At 42.9% G+C, this 22,041-nt stretch overlaps 1 protein-coding gene across 2 annotated transcripts in view; it reads right to left on the bottom strand.

The window, feature by feature from the left end:
• Nucleotides 1-20,068: 20,068 nt before the first annotated feature.
• OPLAH (5-oxoprolinase, ATP-hydrolysing) overlaps nucleotides 20,069-22,041 on the bottom strand; it is a 270,496-nt gene continuing 268,523 nt past the window's right edge. For both annotated transcript variants that reach the window (XM_078686543.1, XM_078686544.1), the window contains exon 27: nucleotides 20,069-20,839. In XM_078686543.1, coding sequence (XP_078542669.1) covers nucleotides 20,681-20,839 — 159 coding nt within the window. In that variant the 3' untranslated portion in view covers nucleotides 20,069-20,680. The remainder of the gene's footprint in view (nucleotides 20,840-22,041) is intronic.

The raw sequence follows: 22,041 nt of genomic DNA, 5'->3' as shown, positions 1-22,041 counted from the left end.
TGTGGCTTGTAGTTCTGTTTACCCAATGGAACATCAGGACTATGAGTCCCAGAATGCAATGTAAAAACCTGGAGTGGGCAAGCTATTTCTGCATGGAACGATGACACTTGAGCGCTCTGCCAAATGGTGCCCTCAAGGGCGGAATCTTGCGGATTGTTTGTTTATATAACTCCGCAGAATTCCGTGGAGTGAAACTCCGTGAGTAACGGCCATCCCTAGGAATACTGCATATAAAAGTGCAAACAATGTTAACAAATAGCGTAACACACACACACTTGATAGTGTTGAATTGTACTTTGAAATTAGAAGAGCAACTGTGTAGTCTCATAAGGATGTTCACGTTTTTAAAAATCAGTTCAGCTCAGTTCAAAACTTTGTTTAGTTAATAAAAATCATTACAGTTGGCTAATATCTGATTAAAAAAGCAGCAAAAAAATTAAAAGTGCGATATGCCAGTAGCCTTTAATAGTAATTGATCAAAACCATTACAATTGACGAAAATCAGATAAAAACAACTAAAATGTTGAACGTGTGGTATACTAATAACCAATGTACAAATACTAAAAGTAATGTAGTCTTCACCAGAGGCTAAGTTCTACTGTGCATCCTGTCTTGTCATATTAGATATCGGCCAGTACGCATTAACGTGCGTTACACCCTTTGGCTGTCGGCCAAAGAATCACCAGTTACTTCTTGTCCTTCCGAGCTTGGCTAACATATTTTGTTATTAGGTTCTGCCCTTGATTTCGGCTGCGTGCTGCCGCAATGGTTTGGGGGCGCTGTTGTCTAAGGGGCAGATATACAAGCCCCCGTGCAACCCTTTTGTGCCGCCGTTGCATCCTCTAGAGAAATGCGTCACGTTGTAAAGCCCTGCGGCACATTATACCTGCGTCAGGTATAATGTATGCAGGGTGGGCGTTCCGATGCAAGAAAGCCTCATAAGAGTGACGCAGTGTAATCTACATGATTTCACTGCACCACTTCTACGACGCCACTGAGTCAAAACCTTATGTCTGCTTGAAGTAGGTGTAAGGAGTGACGCAGCAAAATTGGTATAGGCCTTCCTGAGCATTGCTGGACTTGTGTCGTGCTTGCGACACAACTCCGGCAATGCGTGACCTTTACGACAACAGATGCATGACGCATCTGTCAATCCCTGCGCCATGATGCGCCACATTGTAAATGCGACGCATCCATGGTGGTGCAAGGTTTTTTTTGTGTGACGCAAGTAAAGTGACGCATCTCTGCTATGATGCAGATATGCGACAGTTTCTTGTGAATATGCCCTCAATTATTTTGACAAATTTGGCACATTTTCGCCAGCGCCCAGGGAGCAACGCTCTTGAAGCAGATAGAAGATGCTTCCTTCCATGTGCGTGCCCCAAAAGCCAGTAAGACCAGTTTGAGCAGTAGTCTCCATTGGTGAACTAGGGTTGGATGCCTACAGGCCCTTTTTCGGTCGAGCTGAGCCAGTGCCCGTGGTCCTAGCTCAGCACCCTTGAGCACTAATTCTCTAGGAGAGGTATCGCTGGAAAGGGAATAATCCCCATTGCCATGCCCCCATCCCAATTACAAGGCATACAGTCTTTCAGCTTCGCACGGAGGTTGGATGGGAGCACACAGGGCACATTCTAAAAACAATATTGCGTTGGGGGCTGCCCACTATGGGCATGGCCATGCCCCCACCCCAAAAAATGTGCTGCCAGTGGTTACACCCAAATCCCCCCAGGGAAGTCAGAAAGCCCTCTGGACACCAGGCAATCTGTTAAAAAAATATGGGGATGGGGGCTGCCCAACTTGCCCCCACACCAACATCAAGGCAGTCTTTCTGCCCTCTGGGTAGTGGATGAGGGTGATTAGCCCTAACCTGTCCCCCCGGGGGACAGAAAGCCCAGTAGACACAAGGGACTGCATTTATGCAGTATTTTTTTTTTGGGGGGGGCAGCATGGTCCTGTGCTCTTACACACTCCATTGCCCAAAAGACTTTCTGCCTCCCAAGGGGTGGATAGGGGTATTCACCCCCCATCACCCCAGCAGTGGGGGCAGGGAGCAGAAAGCCCACCAAACACCAGTGATTTAAAATCAGCCAAAATAAGCAAAAGGAGGGACAGACCTACTGTGGCATCGAGCCATACCCCCAATCTAGAAGGGGCAATAGTGTCTTTCTGCCCCCCTGGTTGCAGATCGGAGGTTTGCCCGAATTAGGGAGAATGCGCCAAGTCTGCCCCCTGAAGGGGTAGACAGTCCACATGGCACCAGTGATTTTGCCTTTGGGTAAAAAGAAAGTGATGTGGGTATTGCATGCTGGCACAGGCCCTGGTCATGCTCCTGCGCCGCAAAAGGGACAAACCAGTAAATGTACCCCCCCCCCCGGACAGATAAGAGGGTTGACCCCATTTGCCTAGGTGGGGGGGGGTAGAAAGCCCATTGTATGGCAGGAAAATATTTTTTTAATAAAATAATGGGGGTGGGTCTGGCCCATTCTAACATCAGGTTTCAGCCTCACCACTTAACCCGCAACAGTCTTTCAGCTCTCCTGCAGACTAAAAAATGACGTCCCAGTGGCAAGCAAGAGGACAATTCTTCTGGGTGTGTTTTTACATGTGGGCCAGGGGAGTGTGACTTACTCCCAGCATTGTCCCACTTGCAAAGTTGAATGGCTGCACTTTCTGGACTCTAAAATCTAGACACCCGTGGAAGTACAGGGTGGTGTGCTTCACATGGATCTCATCACATTTTCTTACTCACAATGCCTTGCAAACCCTCAAACTTGTACTAAAGCCACACATTATCCTCACATTTCTATGAAATAAAGACTGAAATCTGCAGGGAGCCACATATTTCCTACTATCCAGCATTCCTGCAGGTCTCCTGATAAAAACAGGACTTTTCTTGTGTGGGTGTGTCAAGAGACCTTGACACAAAAGGCCCTAAAGAGCTATGTGGCGAGATCAGTGACAGGGGTAGCTGTGGGAGTCCCCTCGCCAGGGGTTGATCAGTTCCTGTTCCAGGCAATAGACCCAGCCACACAAGTGACTCCATGTTTTTATTGGCACAAGTGGGGCAACGCTGAGTGGTAGCAATTTTGTGGATTCTTGCTGATTATGGAAGTTTCCATTGCAGAAATGTTAGTAAAATGTGTGATTTCAGGCAAAGTTTGAGGTTTGCAGGGTATTGTGGGTGAGAAAACCTCATGAGATCCACGTAAGGCACATCACCCTGGAATCCTCTGGTTGTCTAGTTTTCAAAAATGTCTGTGGTTCATAGGTTTGCATGGGTGGCGCCACAGCACAGCCCCAAATACCGCAGCTATCCCGGTTGCTTATCTATCAATGTAGCACTTTAGTGCCTTTTGTGTTGTGGTCTCTTGGCCCACCCACACAAGTGAGGGACTGTTCTTATCAGGTAACATGTGGGAACTCAGGGTGGTAGAAAAGTTGCAGATCCCCACAGAATAAAGGAACTTTCTGTCACAGAAATGTGAGAAAAATATGTGTCTTTTTACCAAAATTGGATGTTTGCAAGGGCTTCCGGGTAAAATTAGTTAGCGAGAGCCACACAAGTCACGCACCCCTGGAATTCCCTTGTTATGTAGTTCTAAAACATGTGCAAGTTCGTTAAGTTTTTATTCAGTCATATTCACATATGAGAGGCATGTACATCAGAAAAACGCCAACGCGTTTCATCCAGGACATTGGACTTCTTCAGGGCAAGATCAAAACGTTGTACATGATGATGATGCCTCAGATTCACCCATCCAAATGTAAGAGCAATGTGTGCATCTTCCCAACCGAGTTCTAAGTGAAAGACCCGTTCAGTAAGGGATAATATGAAATCGGTAGTCAGAGTGAGTCTACTCCTGACTCTTGCAATGAAGAAGTCCAATGTTCTGGATGAAACACGTTGGCTGTTTTCTGCTGTGTTTTCTCTTATATTATCATATGACTAAATAAAAAGATTTGAACACATCTCTGGAAATCCCTTAGATTTGTTTGGATATCTTGTATATTTTTGTTGCATGCTGCACCTTTTTACCTTGTCTGAATCTCTATAGTCCTGTTAGGACCTCACCTTGGCAGTGGGTGCTTGAACTGTGGATATTAGGATAGGTGCGATCTCTACTGTGGGTCCCACTGTCGTGCTTAGGCTTGATGAAGTTTGTTAGGTTTCTATAGGTGCAGGATAAGCTAGGACCCAAAACCACATAGCCTCTCACATTGCAAAAAAAGGGTCAGTTTTCAGTGCCAAATTATGTTGTATCTACGTTACGTTTTGGGCCCCTTCCTGTTGCGGCAACTAGGCCTACCTACACAAGTGAGGGACCATTTTTATCAGGAAACTTGGGGGAATGCTGGATTGATTCCTGAACTTTCCATTGCAGAAATGTGAGAAAAATGTGTTTTTTTGTCAAAGTTTGAGGTTTGCAAGGGATTCTGGGTAAATGATGCAAGTCACTCCATCTTGGATTCCCCTACATGTCTAGTTTTCAAAAATGGACAGGTTTGCTAGGTTTCCCTAGGTGCCGCCTGTGCTTGTGTCCAAAATCTACAGCTACCCACAAAAGGGTCAGTTTCAGTGGAATAATGTGATGGGTCCATGTTGTGTTTTGGCCCGTTTCCTGATGGGAGCACTAAGCCTATACACAACGGTGGGGACAGTTTTTATCAGAAGACATGTGGGAGCATAAAATAGTAGAACATTTGTTATTATCAATTGGATTAGACCAGATGGGTCTAGCAGACAAAATGGTATATTGCTTTTGTGAGTCAGCCATGGTGACAAAATGTTACAGATTAAAACGTTGTCACAAATAGCCAATTTTTCCAACTCATTTTCAATATTTCTTTATTTCTCCAGTTAGTTTCTTTGGGAAACCCTTGAGGAATCTACACAAATACCCCTTTCCTGAATTCAGAATTTTGAGTACTTTTAAAAAATCTATAGCTTTCCAGAATCACTTGTGGGCTTCATACTAATTTCCATCACCAACTGAAAGTAGGTTGAGAGCACAAAAAACACAAAAAATGGGCTACCACTTAAAAAAATTCCCAAACTGTGGATTTATTTTTATTCAGCTCTGCATGTTCCTGAAAGCTGGGAAGAGTGTGACTTTAGCACAGGAAACCAACTTTAGCAAAGAAAATCCGTTTGTTGGTGCCATTTGTAGGAGACAAAAATTACACTTTTATCAGGAGCCTTTTTTTGTGCTTTTTTCCAAAAAAACTCTAAATTTGGCTACATTTTGCCTATTTTCTTGTTCACCTCCAGGATTATTCACAAACCCTGGGTACCATTAGAATACCCAGAAAAGGATACAAATTTGCCATGGATACCTTAGGTGGAAAAAAAGTTACAGAGCCCTAAGCGGATAACATGCAGATTTTGGTTTAATGCACTAAAATCTCCATGATAAGGTAAATACTGTATGGTTTACCCTGTTAAATATCAGCAGGTTTGACCTGTCAAAATTTAATCAAGGTTGAGCTATTTAACACAACTGATAATTATCAGACGTGTTAAACAACTTCACACTCGTAATTGCGACTCCTGAGTAAATAGAAGTTTACATACACTTGGGTCGTAAAATTCCGAGGAACTCTTAATCAGGCCCATAGTCTCATTAGTGGATCAGGTATTGGTTTAATTTTTTTTTTTTTAAAATAACTTTATTGAAGAGACTTGCACATCCAGTTACAGGGTATACAGGCAGAAAAACCGCAAAATAGTAAAAGAAGGCACTGCTGATACATTTATCATAAAAACAATTGCATAATGATAGTCCACATCGGAGCATGAGAAGGAACAACGGAGGGGTGAAGCGTGAGTATCCAAGTAGAGTGCCCGAAGGGGCAGAGTATGTGAAGAAATAGCCAAAGAGAGGCAATAGTGAGCAGAGGAGGGGGGTGACATCTACAAGCCAGCACCGGCGGCTGCCATGGGCAAGGAGTAGGCGGGGAGTGCGGGAGAGGACGCAGAGGGCGAGGCGCGCTGGTGCTGGAGGTATGAGACAAGGGGTCCCCAGATATTATGCGGCCGGCTGGTTGCCGGTGTCGGGTCCCAGAATTCGGACAGGAGCATCTGACAACGCGCAGCATCCTTCAGCCAAGCGCCAACCTTGGACGCGGCTGGCAACCCAATGCATGGCGACCCTACGTCGCGTAAGAACCAGCAGCATACCAGTGAGCCTACGGGAGGCGTTGGGACAGTGTTTCACAAAGCCTAAAAGGCACAGCAGCAGATCAGGTTAGACTGGCATGGAAATAATCTCAGTAATGGCAGTGCACACATCATGCCAAAATGTAGAGACCTCGAGATGTAGTGTAGCTCCTATTTTCCCAATAGGCTCTGCGCATTGGAATAGTACCTACAGCAGTAAAGGCCTAGGCCAGACGTTAACTAGGTCTACTACTGTCGATACTAGACTTAATTTTTGGGTTTGCCAGCTAAGCTCAGAGTTCGCTAGAAACTTTCTTGAATGTTCAAGGAAGGATTAACTTCCCTGATTAGACAAGAAGGGATTTAGTTTCTGACAACCATAGAACATGACAACTTTGCTCTCCCCTAATCAAGAGTCAATCTCAAGAGTCGTGTGAGCACAAGGCAATTATTTTATTCAGTCAGTACGTGCATTCTTAGTCTCATCAGAATGTAGAGAAAAGGAAGAGACGGGCGTGTTCAATAAAAGATGTTATTTATTGATCAGTCTCTTTTCTCGTACAAGAGAAATGGATCGATATTATTGCAATACTTATAGTTAAGTAAAGTGCATACGTTAAAAGCAATAGTACAAAATAATACTGTAAAAACATTGATATGGTTTCTGAGCCATATGATGTTTAAAATGATTAAAATATATTTACATACACATATACATTTGACTAAACGCACTCAACTGGTGTTTCTAAATACGCCTACCCCGTGTACCTGACCTAAGTCTAATGCGTGGGCGGGAATAGAAAGTTACAGTTTAAGTTAAGTTTGTTTTTGCCAAGTGAATAACTAAAGAATTCTCTAGGAGGGGTTATTCAGTTCTGTACCTGGAATTTAGGATGAATGAGGAATGGTATCTCTTTCTCTGCTCTCGATATTCCAGGCTGCCTGCGAGGGCTACCCGGAAGCGCCGGTGCTGGGTCTCTCGGCTTGAGATAGCAGCGCGTCTCTCAGCGCGTCAGGAAGGCGGGGCTGCTGCCTGCGGGGTCTGCTTCTGCTCTCTGCTTCGGCAAGTATGGCTGCTCCGTCTTGTCACCACGCGTGTGTCTGCATAGGGCAAGGTCGGCAATATTTATACCTTAAAGGTGCCGGGATTGACGTAAGGATGGACATAGGTACGTCAATAAAGATGTCATACGACTTGCTCGTTAGCACATTCTTTACTAAAGTTCTCTGTGAAATCAAAACAATGGCCGCACGGATTATCCAGGTTGTCATAGGTTTGATTTGTTATGAGAACGTCGTATGCCTTATCAGGGGCTGGAGGAATGTCGCTTGTCTAATTAGATCTCAAGCGTTATGACCTAATCAGATAACACGTTCCTGTGCCGTAGTGTGACTGCGTCAGATAACGGTATCTGCATCATGGGGGTTTTCTTGCCTCATGGGCTGACTGTTAGTTAACTAGCTAGTAAGTTTAACCAGAATAGGGTCAGGAATAGGGGGATCGATTCAGAACCTATAGAAATACACGACACCCACTCCACGCTAACTATGGTCATATCTACTAATCTATGCATAGTATAACATAGTACAACATACTATAGAGTATAGTGTATACCTTACCACCCCAAAATACATAAATGCATTTTGAAATTTTCAAATATACTGAAAAATTGCAGTCATATATATTGTATGCACTTAAGCTATGAATTAAATGCAAAAGTAAACACGCATTTTATGCATTATTGCTTGTTGGTATATGAGAAATACACATGAAATGGCTCTTAATATGGCTATACAGAAAAAAAGTCGAAACCATTTCATCACATAAAATATATTGTGAACAAACCAGCGGGCAGCTAAAGTCTATATAAAGTCTATAAAGTATCTAAAAAAATAGAAATCTTAGTTCTCTAGGAATAGTTTCTTACTTTAAGCAGAAGATCAGTGTCCCGGGAAAAAATATATAGAAAAATATTTTAGGGGCTTGCTGAAAAAAGTTGCTGTCCGTGAACTGGATTGTAATTGTTCATGTGACTTTATTTTTAAAGTTGAAGGCCGAATTCAGGGAACGCCGTGTGCGAGTTTACTCAAAAGTCTCTATTTCTGTTCCGGAGAGAACATCATATCATTCAGGCTTTCGAAAAAACTGTCAACAGCTTCATGGGAAAGTTCCTCTAAGTCGGAAATAGGGGTAACCATGCATTCGTGCGCATGATTGTCTCCATTGACATTCTGATTTGCATTGCTGACAGAAGGTCGTACCTGTTCGATGCTGCTTTCATCTTGAACTTCACTACTCTTCAATCGCAGTGGTGAAGATTCCAGGAATGCCGTCATCAGAATTGGCAGCCTTTGAGGGCAGCACAGTGCGTGAACCTTGGTAGGAACCAACAGTGTATCTGCATCCACCGGCGCATCCGATTGTAGCGTCAGACAGGTGTCTAACACGCATTCTTCTCCGCATAGCAGACACCTTAGTACAGGTAAAACACACCTTTGCCACATTGGTCGAAATGATAGAAACCAAGTCATGTTCAGGTCTCTAAGCCGGGAGAGTCCCAGGATTTTTGATATCCGGTCCCGGTATCCAATGGCTAGGATCGTATCTTCCATTGTCGTGAGATTTTGTTCTGTGACATGGGTTGCCATAACGAAAAATAAGGACTAGGAATAGGATTCCTGCAATTAGTCCCAGGATCAAGGGAAGTCCGCCAAAAATCGAATGGACGAAATCTGGAAAAATACCCAGTATGGCTTTGAATGGTGTTAATGCCATCGAAAATACTGTCTTAAATACCTTTGAGACCCCAGTGGTATCAGAAATATTTAAGATTTCGCTCAGGATTTCCGCGAAATGTACGGGGGAATTAGTTGATAATAATGTATGTATCTCTGCAGTCGTCCTTGCGACTTGTAGATCATACGTTTCTTTTGATGACGTGAGCCTTGTAGGCGTCTGAAGAAGCACTGTTTTCATTCTGCTTAAAGTGTCTATTCGAATAGAAGTAATTTTCAGACCGGGCCATGCCCTTGCCTCCCTGTCTGGAAAGGAGCTGGGGAACAAAGAACGTCCACAGCACTTGACCTTCGCCGTCGTAGTGACGAGATAAGGAGTCCCGGGCATAAGACTACAACATCTGCGGTCTACAATAAGAATGTAACTCCCATTATAGAGTCTTTGAAAGAATGGTTCTATTTCAGTTGCAGGTGCGCCTTGCTGGTGACATGAAAGGTTGTATGAATTCCCTTCACAGGCTCCGTGCAAACTAATACCGTTACACAGAAGCGTGCCGCTTAGTGACATAGCACAATTGTTGCCACTAAGAAACACTTTCTGTCCTTTGTTACTGACACATGCATGTGAATAGGGCAGGTTCCAAGTTGTTTTAAGGTACCCCTTTCCCAATTTCTCGTACATGCCAGCCTGTATATATTTTTGGCAGTATTGAAACCTGAAGGTTGAGATTGGAATATTTATGATTCCGTGGATTATCCATTCACTGACAGGTCGTTCTGACATTGTCATTGGTAATCTTTCTAGTTTTTCAATGCTCAAGATTGTATAATCAGCACCCTTCTGCGCCATACCGATTTGTCTATCAGTAAGGTTAAAGATTTGGAATAGTGACGTTGTGTTGATTAAACGCCAAGGCACGTAGCCTGAACGCAGATTTTGTAACGTCCAGCCAAGCTGTACAATAGAACGCAATTGTGACTGACCATGTTGTAATAACAGTAAGTCTTGCGATAATATATCGATTGCTGAAGACACAATGCTGTCCAATGAAAAAATTCTGGAGGACAGAGTCATTAACCCATTGTCCACTACAGAAAGTGATTTTTCCAAATTAATACGGTCAATTTCCCGTATTCTTTCTGCTGTCTCAATTTGAGTAACCTTCCAGGCCTCATTGTATGCTGCATATACAGAGGCTGCTATGAAACGCTTATGACGCTGTTTGCGTGGTCCCAGTATGAAATCACGCAAGTCAGCACCATCAGTAAGTAAAGTTAGGTGTTGCTTAATTTCAGGCAGTGTGGAAGTTTGTAGCCATTGAAGGCATAATTTGCCCACACTGTAGGTTGTTATTATCCCTGGGTGATGTCTTTGGGGATATCTAGGGTCTGGCCTGGTCATTTTGAAACCCTGTGTTTTATTCAGGAATCTATCTTGACAGTTATTTGTATCTGTGGGCCAGATCAACCATTGTTTCCAATCAGGATGTGTTCTGTTTTGGTTAAGTATATAGTTTATGTCTATTTCTTCATCTGTATCAGAGTTATTGCTAAACATTGTTGGCTTTGGAATAGACAGGTTATTTAAATCTTTGATTTTGGCTAAGCCAAGACAGGTAGTTTGTTGAACAGTGTCATTTAAAAATATCATTTGTTCTGGGATCATGCAGGCTCTAAACAAAGCTTCTATACCTTGTACTTGCCATTCTTTTGTACCCCAAACACTTTTCAAATCAACATTTTTGTCCCAATAATTAAATCCAAAAGTATTCATTTGTTCAAAGAATAAGTCAGAATAAATCAATTTTGTGTTGGTTATCATGGTTTTGGTCCCTGTCTTGTTTGACAATTTAAAATAAAATGTTTCCGCATTACTTGTGTTAAAACCTGAAAAATATGAATATTTGCCATACACGGTTCTTGAGCTCCCTTTTGGAGGTGTAGCACAATGTTCCCATTGATTAAAATTTAAAACATTTCTAGGTTGTGCAGATTTATGCAAGAAATGGTTACCATAATGGTTATAGCAGTACATGCTGTCATAATTTGTAGAACCCTGCAAATAATCATGTTTTGTAAATTTAGCAGACATTACTAAGTCAGACATCATATTGTTAATACTTTCAAAGTCCCAATCATCAGCAAATGAGTTTGGTTTTGCAAAGTCACTCAAGGAGATCTTGATTTGGTGTGGATATTTCAGGATCTCGACCGGACCATAAATTTCATAGTCAGTGTTGTCCCAGGCTACCCCACCAGGTATTGGAATTGCTGTGAAGTTGGCTGAAGAAAGTTCTGAAGAAAGTTCTCGTTTCTCGACGTGTGAAGATGTGTGTGGTTTGAGGACCAAGTTGATGTTCTGACTTGCTGTGTCCATTTTAGCATATTTTCCCTCAATGAAGCGTCCCAAGGTAAATACCATGATGAGCCAAAGTATGAGGATAAATGCACCAAAACCCACCCAAAATTCAATCCATGGAGAAATCAGATATGTTTCTTTTAGTTGTTTCAAAAGTTCCTTCGCTTTGTCTTTAAAGGATTTTGATGATGGCTGTGTCTTTTGTTCGCTGAAACCGTCAGAGGAATCATCGAAGTTGATGAAGTAACCGGATGCAGTTCTGTCAATTGTTCCAATTGGTTCAGGATTTTTGTTTCTTGCATTTTCACTTGGTACTTCTGTATAGATTGGTGTGTCTCTGCTAAATGTCTTTATTTGGGTTTTCAGAGGTCTTAGTTCTATTGCATTGTTGCATAGTCCTTGTTGTTCTTCTGTAGGCGTTTCGAATGTGATGAGTATCTTTGATAGGACCTCTGTACTGGTAGCAAACCTTGGTGTTCTGCTACTTATTGGGAGTCCACTTGGCCTACCGTTGGTTATCGGCCACATGTTGTGGTTTTACCAGGTCGATGGATACAACTCGGTTCTCCTTTTTTCCAGCAAGTGGCGGTAGTACAACTGATCTTGTCCCGTTGACAGACAAGACAGGAACTGCTTTTCTGTAAGAAGGCCCAAATTCCTTCTTTACCGCGATCTTCTCCCTGACTAGATCCCCGACTTTTGGAATCCAGACAGGTCTTGCTGGGACAGGTGGTGAATCTTCAGTGGTTGTTGGCTGTTCTTTCAACTGTATGTTGCTCAGGTCTTTTCTTGTTTTGTTTAAGTCCTGCAAAATAGCCAAACGGTCTTTGACATCAAAGCTTTTTTCTGTTACCACTGAAGTCTGACTATCAAGGTCAGAGATCAACATCCTAGTTCCGAATAATAATACGTACGGACTGAATCCCTTCAGAGAATTTCTTGGCAAGTTATTTAGACTACGTTGGACACTTATTAGATGTTTGACCCACCCAGCTCCCGAACCTAATACCTTTGCCGTTATAGATTGCTTTATGTCACGTTTTTTTCTTTCAACAATTCCGTTCCCCTCAGGGTGAAATGGACAAGAGTACCGCAATTGCACGCCCATGCTGACCATGGCCTCCTTATAAGCCCGAGAGCTAAAAGCAGGACCATTGTCCGAATGCAGAATGCCAATTGCGTATGTGCCGATAAAGACCCGCAAATCTTTTATAACAGTTCTGGCGTCAGCCGTTCGCTGGGGCCACATCCATATGAATCTCGTGCATGAGTCCACTGCGACCAAGATATATTTATAGTTACCGTCCCTTTGTAAGGGACCACAGTGGTCTAGATAAACACAGGCTAATGGTTTATCCGAGATTAGAAGGGGCGTCTGTGCTGGACGTCTCACAGTTGATACTTTCATTTTTTGACATATTTCACATGCTAGAACATAGTTCCTTGTTTGTCTTCTCATTTGCGGCCACCAGTATCTCTGTTTTAATAATGATACTGTGGCTGAGACGCCAGCATGGGTAGAAGCAAGCCCTTCGTGTGCCGCTATTATTAGTCCTAATCTGTGTTCCATGTTTGGAATTGCCCTATCCCCCACTCCAGGGATTTGAGCAAAAGGAACATTGTTTTCATCTGTTATGTATGAGTACTTTAATGGAAAGCCTTTGGGGAGTGGTTCTATCGAATCCTTTTCAGAAGCGCTGACAGCTTGTAATATTTCGCTGTCTATTTTTGTTTTTGACCGGGTGATGGCAGCTACGGAAGCCGTTTGCACAGCTGCCTTCGCGGCCTCATCAGCCAATGAATTCCCTGCAACGTGAACGCCATCACGTTGATGACTCAGTGTATGTATCACGTGAGTCTTTGGTAGTTCTTTTTGTAAAAGAGCTACTTGTTCCCATAGCATTTTATGCTTGATTGTGCCTCCTTTCGCATCCTTGAAACCATTTTGAAGCCAGATCTGCAAGTATTCATTGTAAGACTGAACGCAATAATACGAATCGCACACTATGAGTGTGGGGAATTCTCGATCGGTATTTTCAAGCGCCATCTTGAATGCTAGTAATTCAGCTCGCTGAGCTGTGCAATCTCCTAGAGATTGGGTCTTAGTTAGGGTTGGTTTAAATTTCCCTTCGTGCCAACGACCTTTAACAATCGCGCACGCAGCACTGTAAGCTTGTTTACCCCCTACTGCGGGTTGTGCTGATCCGTCTGTATATATTATACAGCCGTATTGGTCTAGAGGCAGAATTTCGGTTGGCAGAGGACATTCGAATTCATATTGTAGAAATTCTTGTGTTTTTAAGTAAGGATCAAATTCATACACCACGTCTGTTGCAGCAAGAGAGTTAGCCCATTGTATCCATCTCGGATGGAGTGCTTTCGCATTTGGAATGCTTGCCTTTGTTACCGCCTCTAAGGCTGGTATTGGTGTCACGATTATTATTCGTTTACCTTGTGCCAGGGCTCGTTCTTTTGCTATAGCTGTCTGTGTTGCTGTAAGAATTTTTTCCGTTGGGCTAAATTTCATTTCAGCCTTAGTGTACAAGTGCGATTTAAATGCAATTGGTACCTTATCTCCCTCATTAGAGGTTAGGTATGTGAATCCGCATCTCCCTGGGATGACTCGGATCACAAGGTTGCGTGTATTATCACGGGTTTCTAATTTTGTTTTAATTAGCATGTCTGTTTGTAAGGATCTCAACATTTCTGTGTGTGCTTGAGTCCAACTGGATCTTTTAAAGTCTGGTTTAATTATATCATAAAGGGGTTTGACCCTTTCTGCGTAATTTGCAATATATGTTCTTCCGAAATTTAGGAAGCCTAGGATTGACTGTAGGTTTTTTAGTGTTTTAGGAGCTTGGATTACGGCACATTTCTCTAGGAAATTGTCTGCCAGGCTTTTGCCTTCACTTGATAACTCATATCCTAAGAATAGGACCGTCAGATGGGCAATTCTGGACTTTTTGAAGTTGAATTTGTAACCCTCTGCAGCGAAACCAAGTATTATGGTGTTCACTCTTTTCAAGTGAGTCTCCAAGTCATCATCTGTTAAGTAAATGTCATCGACATAAGATAATGCTTCATCATCATATAGTTGTAGTAATTCTGTTACTCTCGCTGAGAATACCCCCGGGCTGTTCTTGTACCCCTGGGCTAACCGACAGAATTGTTTTTGAGTGCCATTTACTGAGAATGCAGTTAAATATCTGCTCTCTGGTGCTATGTTTTGACAAAAGAATCCATTGGAGATGTCCAAGGTTGTTTTGTATTTTTTGCGCACTATGTTATTCATTAGTGCAGCACTGTGTGAGTTTTGCACTGCAAAGGTTTTGCAACATGTGTTAAGGTGTCGGTAATCCAAAACTAGACGATATGAGTTGTCTGGTTTGGAGACCGGAAACAAAGGATTGTTCATTTGTGAGGTGCAAGTTTCAATCACCCCCTGGTATTCTAGCTGATCTAGTATTTCATTTACTTGTTTTTTAGCTTCTTGCTTAATTGGGTACTGCCTTTGTGCAGTAGGTTGTGATTTTAACTGGATTTTGTGAGGAGGAGAATCCTCATCCCATCCTACATGATTTTTATATAAAGCAGGTGCTAAGGCCACTGCCCACTTTCTAGCAAGTGTATATTTTTTATGAATCGGTATTTGATTCGAGAAGGCAGGCATAATTACTTCTTCGCCATGAGGGCACTCCCTGACAAACTCTGGTGGCCAGTCTTTTTCAGCTAGAAGGATGTCATAGCCTTTGGATAGGTTATCCCAAAATAGTCCCCTTATTTTCCTAGTCTTATCTCCCTCTATACGTAATGTTATCTCGTATATTTTGTGGGGCTTGCTAACTCTGGTATCTGCAGTTTCCACTTGAAGGTATTCATTCGTGTCCACTGTCTCCAGATGATCCATAAGGACTTTGCGAGCTATGCTCACCTCTGCTGCGCTGTCTAGCATTGTCTGAGCCCATTCTCCGTTTTTCAGTTGTGTCCTCAGTATTCTCGGCATTGTTAACTACCTTGATACTGGCTACCTTCTTTTTTGGAAATTGTGATTTCTTTTTCAGTTGAGCAGGTTCCTTGTCTTTGGACTTGGCGTGCTCTTCTGATCGTCCTCTTCTTTCCGATTTCTGCGAGGAATTCTGAAAAGATTGAGAGGGACGTGTATCAATGTCTTGATATCTATCAGGTTTTTTAATATTATCCCTATTTCTAAGGTTATATCTATTCCCAGAGGGTTCACTCTGAGGTGACCTTTGTCTCGGGTTTGGAGATTTCTCTCTTCGCCTAGGAGACCTTCCTCTGGACTGGAATTTCTTTTCTTTTGGATTGGATTGTTTGTTTCCATCCCAGTTCTTTTTTGGTGAATTATTATTATTATTAAAAAACATTTTTTCTGGACTTGTAGTCAGTTGCGGTTTTACTGGTATTCCACCTAGACTATCTCTGCCTAGTTCTTCATAGGATTTTTCTATGATTCTGGCAATTTCAGCTGGTTGGTCTGCTATATCTGTCTCTTTTAACCTTTTGCTGCTTCACCCTTTATGTTGGCTAGTAATATAGCCGAGACCTGCTTGAAGTCTTTTAGTAATTTCATACCAAGAGTTAAAGCAGGTTCTGGACCATATTCATCTTGAATTTGTTTTAGCACATCTGGTATTACCGAAATGGATGGAACACCGTGCGTTTTTGTGTAGATGGAAGCAAAGACTGTACCCCAAGTGTCACAGTCCTCAATGTGTGGTGCGATTCCCATTGGGAGACATATAGTCAGAATTCTGTGTTTTTCTAATGGGGTGGTGTCAGGAAACACCGCCTCTATTTGGGTAATTTTCTGTGCCAACCAGAATGGTATCTGTTCCCGTTTAGCTGGAACTTTACCTAGGCAGGATTGGATGTTCTGTGGTGTAATTTTATTTGTGTTCCCCTGGTGAGGGGTCAGCTGTGGAAGTTTAATCGCTGGCTGAATTGTTGAAGTCCGCATTACATACTGAACTAATTGTCTGTGAATTTTTAGTAGTTGTTTTAGCTGTATTAACAGCTCTGCTGCAGGCATTCTTTCGATGTCTGGATATGGTGTGTATCCGGCTAAGACCGGCCACGTTGCTCCTGGTCTTCCTAAAGGACCGAGCCTTGTAATGTGATTATTATGTTTTAGGGCGCCATCAAATAAGAGCAAATGCTCTTGGAATTTGAGTGGTACTTCCACTTCCTCGAAAGGAGTGTACTCATTAGGAGGTTCCTCTACTTTGTAATAGTGGAAGTACTTTGTTATAGTATTAGCTGCTGGAAAATGTATCCATGTATAGTATACCTCTGTCTGCCGATATTCGTGTGCCTCGATTACGAATATGACTGTGCCACCTCTAGGTGTCAGTCCATTTTCTATAAGTTTTAAGGTTATAGATCTCCTTTTGGCGACCGGAATGAGTATTATATCCGCGTCTGCTGCTTGCATGGTAGCATCAGCATCTGCTATTTCAGTAGCTAATCTAGTAACCTCTCGTTCTTCATCGCTGTCCATTTTGCTGACAGGATGGTATTATGTTTATTTGCAGATCAGGTTTCTTTATGGAAACAGAGATTAGATGCACAATATTTTGGGACTGTTTTATCCTTCAACGTTGACTAGACCAAGAACCATACATAGGAGTTCCCTCCTGCGAGGTTTTGGAGGATATTATAACCTTTCACCCACTCCAGACGTCTTTGGAGTATTTGGGAAAAGGGGTCTGAGTGAGAAAGCACGACTGAGTTACTCTAAATGTCTTACGTTAGTTTTATCGCCCTTTCCAAACACGTTGGGCGCCATGTAGTGTAGCTCCTATTTTCCCAATAGGCTCTGCGCATTGGAATAGTACCTACAGCAGTAAAGGCCTAGGCCAGACGTTAACTAGGTCTACTACTGTCGATACTAGACTTAATTTTTGGGTGGTTTGCCAGCTAAGCTCAGAGTTCGCTAGAAACTTTCTCGAATGTTCAAGGAAGGATTAACTTCCCTGATTAGACAAGAAGGGATTTAGTTTCTGACAACCATAGAACATGACAACTTTGCTCTCCCCTAATCAAGAGTCAATCTCAAGAGTCGTGTGAGCACAAGGCAATTATTTTATTCAGTCAGTACGTGCATTCTTAGTCTCATCAGAATGTAGAGAAAAGGAAGAGACGGGCGTGTTCAATAAAAGATGTTATTTATTGATCAGTCTCTTTTCTCGTACAAGAGAAATGGATCGATATTATTGCAATACTTATAGTTAAGTAAAGTGCATACGTTAAAAGCAATAGTACAAAATAATACTGTAAAAACATTGATATGGTTTCTGAGCCATATGATGTTTAAAATGATTAAAATATATTTACATACACATATACATTTGACTAAACGCACTCAACTGGTGTTTCTAAATACGCCTACCCCGTGTACCTGACCTAAGTCTAATGCGTGGGCGGGAATAGAAAGTTACAGTTTAAGTTAAGTTTGTTTTTGCCAAGTGAATAACTAAAGAATTCTCTAGGAGGGGTTATTCAGTTCTGTACCTGGAATTTAGGATGAATGAGGAATGGTATCTCTTTCTCTGCTCTCGATATTCCAGGCTGCCTGCGAGGGCTACCCGGAAGCGCCGGTGCTGGGTCTCTCGGCTTGAGATAGCAGCGCGTCTCTCAGCGCGTCAGGAAGGCGGGGCTGCTGCCTGCGGGGTCTGCTTCTGCTCTCTGCTTCGGCAAGTATGGCTGCTCCGTCTTGTCACCACGCGTGTGTCTGCTTAGGGCAAGGTCGGCAATATTTATACCTTAAAGGTGCCGGGATTGACGTAAGGATGGACATAGGTACGTCAATAAAGATGTCATACGACTTGCTCGTTAGCACATTCTTTACTAAAGTTCTCTGTGAAATCAAAACAATGGCCGCACGGATTATCCAGGTTGTCATAGGTTTGATTTGTTATGAGAACGTCGTATGCCTTATCAGGGGCTGGAGGAATGTCGCTTGTCTAATTAGATCTCAAGCGTTATGACCTAATCAGATAACACGTTCCTGTGCCGTAGTGTGACTGCGTCAGATAACGGTATCTGCATCATGGGGGTTTTCTTGCCTCATGGGCTGACTGTTAGTTAACTAGCTAGTAAGTTTAACCAGAATAGGGTCAGGAATAGGGGGATCGATTCAGAACCTATAGAAATACACGACAGAGACACAGCCATGCGAGGTGAGAGAAGTCGGCAGCGGGAGCTGAGCAATGAAACCTTTATCGCTGGGGACGAGACCTATTCTATGCAACTGGGCAGGAGAGGGGTATAATCTATGCAAATATTTAAAATGTATGAGGCGCAGACGGTAGTTAGGAGACAGTCATTTGGTCTGCCGGCAACAGTACAGCCAGGTCTCCCAAGTCCTCGGTTCCCAAGTCCTCGCTCCACGCGCAGGTCAGCGGAGATTCGGGATGCTGCCAGTGTAAGGGCATAAAGTCTGGAGACCAGCTTACGAGGAGAAGCGGAGGTGTATGCAAGGTCGAGAGCGGCCATCGAGGTGGGAGGCTGTGGAAACGTGCGGTGCAGTTCCTGAAAGGGAGCTGGATTCGGCTGGAAGAGAAAAGAAGACGCCAGCAGGATAAAGATCTGATAGCGTAGAGAGCCCCAGGCAAGTCGCACGTTTTGCCATTCCGGCAGAATGCAGGAAGGGGAATGCTGGATGATAGGCGATGGGCATGGAATTAGCAGAGAGCGAGCTAGAACAGGAGAACTTCTGAAGGCCGTCCCAGGTCCAGCGCAGAGTCTCAACCAAATCTATCTCTCGACGTAGGGCTTTCGCAGGGGCAAAGACGGCCGTCTGAAGCGGCAAGGGGTCTGCGAGGTCTGGCTCAACCACTACATGAGGCTGGAAGGGCGTTGGATGTAACCAGAAGTGAAGAAAGCTGGCTTGGGCACTGAGGGCATACAATTTGAAATCCGGGGCACCCAGCCCACCACACGTTAAGGGAAATGTGAGAAGTGTGTATGAGATTCTAGGCTGATGTCCAGCCCAGACAAGAGAGATGATGAGGGAGCGCGAAGTGTCCGAAAAAAATGACCCATGAGTGGGATGGGGATATTGAGAAATACGTACAGAAACAATGGATCAGGTATTGTTGAGAAGTGAGGTGCAGGCAAAGGATGCGTTAGAAAACAAATCTGTGATGAAGGGGTGGACAGGCATATGGCAGAAAAGACAGGAAGGCAGAACAGCAATTCTGAAGGATTTCAATTTTCTTCCAACAGACATTCATGCGGAATTGTAAGTGACACAGAAACTATGATAAATCGAGTATCTCCTAGCACTGTAGTCAAATATGAGGCCATTTTATTAGGTACATGCATTATAGTGAACGTATTTCCCTGATGGAACAGAATATATCAGAGGCATTAGTCATTTGCACATCTAATGTGCCCACCAGGCACATGATTTTCTGTTGCACACTTGCCTTTGTAGCTGAAGAGGAATAGTGCGGTGCTATGCCCTGAAGTACTTTTTTTTTAAAAAACCTTTAGAAACTTTACTAAGCCTGTGATTTTTTTTAGACAACAGATTTGAAAAATGTACTTGTATAATATCTCTGCATACACTCATAGGTAGGGTTGCCTTCTTCACTGTGCTATGTCTACCTCTTACAATTCTGTGGAGACTACTCCAGTGATTGAAGGTCATAGGGGCTATTTGCAGTGGCTTGTTCCTGGCCTTTTGAACCACTGATATGACCCTGTCAAAGGCAGTCACCAGGAGAAGTTAGAAAAGAGAACTTTTGACACAGAAATATTTAATTAGACATAACACAAATAAACAATCTTCATTCTTTTTTGCCATTTACATTTAATCAACAGTTGTCCTGGACATTATAAGTCATTTGCATTGGAGTGTTATATGAACAAATGAATGGAAAAAGACACTTAACCTAATACCACACGTTTTCAGACAACGGACACAGCATTATTATTTGTTTTTTAAACATTCTTTTTGCTACACCTGGAAGAGCAAATTCTGGATCCTTGTTCGAAAGCCACAAAAATGTTAAGGTTTTACATCCAAATATCATACAGCTCAAGTAAAATAATTTAATTTCACTGGAAGTCTTTGAAGATAGGATAAGAATGGGAACAGTACATGGATAGGTGAAAATGATTTAAGGGACAGGAGGGAATAAGGCAGAAGTCATGAAAAAGGAGATAAGAGCACTTCAATGCAGTAGTTTGTAACTTGGAAACATTGCATCCAACTGATTGCGATGCTTTAAGAATATTCTCCAGCCTAAAAGGTTTCTTGTGACCCTCAGTGGATTCTTCTGAAGTGTGCCTGATGGTCCAATGCGACAGCAGACCCCCCGGGATCAGGGATCCTGCATCTTTAGGTTGGGAGACATGGAGTAGTTCAGCTTGTGGTCCATACTGACTGCCTCTAAGCCCCATCAGACGGTCTCCTGAGCCATCCGATATTCATAGACACTGCCCCTCTCTGCGAAGGGCCTTTCTGACTGCTTCTGTGCAGTGGCGGGCTCCCTGCTTTCATCGGACCCATCACGTTTGCCAAAACCACCTCCTCCAGGCGTCTGCAGACGGAATGTGTCCTATGTAGAGAGAAAGATGGGGGGGAGACAAAAGTTAGTAAATAAGGACACACACCCACTCACACACCCAGACTGCTCAGGGAAGGGGAGACTCTGACTTTGCAGAATTTATCATATTCGTGATTTTAATAGGGTATTAAAATCTTTCTATTTTAGCAGATGAAGGTTAAAATAGCCACACATAAAAATGTTTCATCAGCTAGAGCATGCTTCCAAAAGATACTAAAGTCGAGAATAAATCATTATGTTGAGCTGCACCTCAAAACAATTTTAAAATGATATCTGGATTCGCATCTTTTTTAAAACCTATTAATTTCAAGTAAAAGAAAAACCTGACTGGGAAGATTTGGCACCAAACAATCCATTTCAATTTGCCTTGAAATCTACATGTGCAACCAATGTCTTCAACACGTAGCAAAAACCACTACTGATGGACTCGGATAAAACAATTTTACAACAGATAGTTACTAAGTAGAACAACAGACAAGATGGAATGTGTGTCCGTGTATGTGAGAACTCTCCAACACCGCTAGACGTGGTGCAGAGATTGCTGAAGAACACGTTACTTACCTTTGGTAACCATTTTTCTGGTAGATACTCTATCTAACCATAGATTCTTTACCTTGTGAATATTCCCCAGGCATTAGATTTACCTTGTGACTATTCCCCAGGCATTAGACTGGATACAGAAACTTTTCAGTAGTACCTCTGTCCACCAGTAGGTGATATTGTTCTTCTCCATACCAATGCCATTCCATGCCCGAAGTGACGTGTGGGGCCAAATATAAGCTCCACCCACACGTGCTGACTTCAGTTGCTTTCTAGGCTGTCCCTGTCCTCAGATGTAGAGCCCAGCAGCAAATTGGTATCACCAGTGTACAGATATCAAGATAGGGACATATTTAGATGGAAAAAAATCCAGTTACAGAACAGGAGGTGAGAGGGTTTGTGAGGAACCTGTGGTTGGAGTATCCACCAGAATGATCGTTACCAAAGGTAAATAGTTTGTGCTTCTAAAGGATACATCTAACTGCAGATTCCTCAACTTGTGAATAGATTCCAAAGCAAGTACCTCCCAAGGCAGTGGGGCTGTGATCTAGCTTAGACCAAAAAGTCTTGCAGGACTGAGCAGGAAATAAGCCCCTTTCGATGGGCCTGATTAAAAGGTTGAAGCCCACATGGCTGCTTGACACATGTCCAGG

The sequence above is a fragment of the Lissotriton helveticus genome, chromosome 4_1, assembly GCF_964261635.1.
Source record: "Lissotriton helveticus chromosome 4_1, aLisHel1.1, whole genome shotgun sequence".
Lineage (NCBI taxonomy): Eukaryota > Metazoa > Chordata > Amphibia > Caudata > Salamandridae > Lissotriton > Lissotriton helveticus.
The sequence above is the reverse complement of the archived record's forward strand: the minus strand, read 5'-3'. Positions and strand labels throughout refer to the sequence as shown.